This window comes from Scomber japonicus, chromosome 3 (assembly GCF_027409825.1).
Source record: "Scomber japonicus isolate fScoJap1 chromosome 3, fScoJap1.pri, whole genome shotgun sequence".
NCBI classification, from domain to species: domain Eukaryota; kingdom Metazoa; phylum Chordata; class Actinopteri; order Scombriformes; family Scombridae; genus Scomber; species Scomber japonicus.
Genome location: NC_070580.1, coordinates 34827065 through 34829761, shown reverse-complemented (window position 1 = coordinate 34829761; position 2697 = coordinate 34827065). Strand labels below are relative to the sequence as shown.

Below are 2697 nucleotides of genomic sequence, written 5' to 3'. Positions count from 1 at the left end.
ACTCGAACACAACAGGAGGGTTAATTAATATTTTTTAAATTACTTGTCAGTCAGAAGGTCCAATGAACTCCAGTTTCAAATAATTTAAATTTTTTGGCAATTATTTGATTATTGAGGTTTTACTTTACAGAGTTAACACACACACACACACAGGATAAATTGATTGCATGTGTCTGCAGCAGCTTTATGAAAAGACGTGTTTCCCCTGCAGACCTGGCGCCCCGCCTGCACACCGCTCACATTCAACAATCATGGCGGATGAAGTGGAGCAGGTTGGTGCATTTGCGTTCATTTCTGCTTTTATTCTCTATCATAACATGCTCAATATGTCCTGTAAAGAAGAATAAGAGTCAGTTTTACTTGTGCACACATATAACCGAGCTTACTGAGTCGCTTTGTTGGTTTTATCTCTGTTAATAGTGAGAATGGGCCTAGCTGAGTTAGCCTTTTAGCTCCTTACTGCGTTAAAATGAACGTGTTTGAATGGCGGTGATATTAAAACACAGCTGTGCTAAGATAAGAGTTTAAATAATATGGAAACTATTGCATATAAGAAAGAAATAAGCTCTGAGTGTAGCTTTAAATAATACCTGGAAACACGTGAGATAAGTTTAGTTTAGTTTAGTTTAAAGTAATGAATGAACTTCACATGTAAAAGCTCAAATATTAGACGTAAATTAATGCTATTTCTGCTTATTCTTGCTCATTTTGCTCCATATATTCAATTAATTGTGAGAAACTGAGGTGACTTTAAGCTGCTTGGTGTTTAGTTTTCTATTTTAATATGTTTTAAGTTTAGACTCTTCTCAAAAAATACAATTAATTCCCACTTTAAAGGATAAACTCTCTATTTTCTAATCTACACTAAATATAATAGTAAGGATTGACATGTGCTTTGAGCCAAAACTTAAAATTGTATTTTTTAAGTCTATCTATTTGTCCATATAAACAATACTGTCTTATTTTAATCTGATATACCTTTTTTATTTTTTTATTCATAGCTAATTATAACTGTTTAAATTCCCAATGAAGTTTTACTGTTTCAATGCACTGACGTCATTTTACACAATAAAGCTTATTGTTAAACTGTATAATATCACACAGTCTTAATCAAAGTGTTTGATAACCATATTTTAAAGGAACATTGCAAAAAAAAAATAGTGTTATGTTATTAAATAGTGTGTATGTATATTTTCTCTACATATATTATCGGCCAATATATTAATGTAGTCTTTCCACTCTTCCACATTTTACATGCAAAATATAGAATATGCATAAAAAAGGTGAATTAAAAACACGATTGAGGTTTGAAACAGATTTTAATGGATAGCATTGAAGAAAAATGTATTTGTATTCTTCCTATAAAATAAGCGAGGACATGGCAGGGATCTATGTGGATTAGGAAATGGAGATATATAACTTGAAAAACTGATTTAAAAAAAAAAAATGTTCAGGTAGTTCATAGATTTTGAGTATTTATAGGATTCTTGTAGGCATGGGCCGATATGAGATTCTACCGGTATGATAAGAAGAAGACCGGTTTCACGGTACGGCGGTATTGTGATTCCAGCTCTAAAATGTACCTAAAAGGAAGAAAAATAAAGACAGACATGTTAATTTAACCCTCCTGTCGTCCTCCCGGGTCAAATTGACCCCATCTCTCTTTTGACTGTTCCTTCTTTCCTTCTTTCCTCCCTCTTTCTTTAATTTTTCCTTCCTTTCTTCCCCTCCTCCCCTCTTTCTTTGCTCCCTCCTCCTTCCATCCTTCTTCCTTCCCTCCTTCCTTACTCCCTTCCATCCTCCTTTACTTCCTCCCTCCCTTCTCTCCTAAATTCTTTCCTCTTTTCATCCTTACTCGTTTCCTTCCTTCCTCCCTCCTTTCCTTCCTTCTTCCCCTCCTCCCCTCTTTCTTTGCTCCCTCCTCCTTCCATCCTTCTTCCTTCCTTCCCTCCTTACTCCTTTCCTTCCATCCATCCTCCTTTACTTCCTCCTCTCCTAAATTCCTTCCTCTTTTCATCCTTACTCCTTTCCTTCCTTCTCTCCTTACTTCCTTCCTCTTTTCATCCTTACTCCTTTCCTTCCTTCCTTCCTTCCTCTTTTCATCCTTACTCCTTTCCTTCCTTCATCCCTCCTTTCCTTCCTTCTTCCCCTCCTCCCCTCTTTCTTTGCTCCATCCTCCTTCCCTCCCTCCTTACTCCTTTCCTTCCATCCTCCCTTCCTTCCTCCCTTCCTCTTTTCCTCCTTAAGTTCTTTCTTGACCTGAGGACAACAGGAGGGTTAACCTGAATCTGTAATGACAGTGTGAGGGGTCGTGATACTCTACGCTGCAGCTGCACCACCTGACGGATTTCTGACCTTTCCACTTCCTGTCTTTGACCTGCACTTCCTGTCTTTGACCAGACTAAAAACAGCTCATACCTTAGGAACGGTACGACAGAACATTTGGCGGTTTTGGTTATCGTGGCTTTTTCAAATCCCGGTATACCTTGAACACGGTTATCATCCCATGCCTAGATTCTTGAAATATATATAATAGTGATCTGGACAGATATTTGTTTCATGTCATGCCTCTCGCTCCTCTCTCCCATTGCTTCCTCTCTGCATCTTTACTATAGACTGTTAAATAAAGATAAAATATAAATAATAAAAACAAACTAAAAACCAGCTGTGAGTGCCGTTAAACAACCGTCTGAGTTC

General features: G+C 37.3%; 1 protein-coding gene across 1 annotated transcript in view; it reads left to right on the top strand.

Moving 5' to 3' along the window:
• The first annotated feature begins 249 nt into the window (after positions 1-249).
• Positions 250-2697, top strand: part of lsm3 (LSM3 homolog, U6 small nuclear RNA and mRNA degradation associated) — an 11574-nt gene continuing 9126 nt past the window's right edge. The window contains exon 1 of the mRNA XM_053316716.1: positions 250-272. Coding sequence (XP_053172691.1) covers positions 252-272 — 21 coding nt within the window. The 5' untranslated portion in view covers positions 250-251. The remainder of the gene's footprint in view (positions 273-2697) is intronic.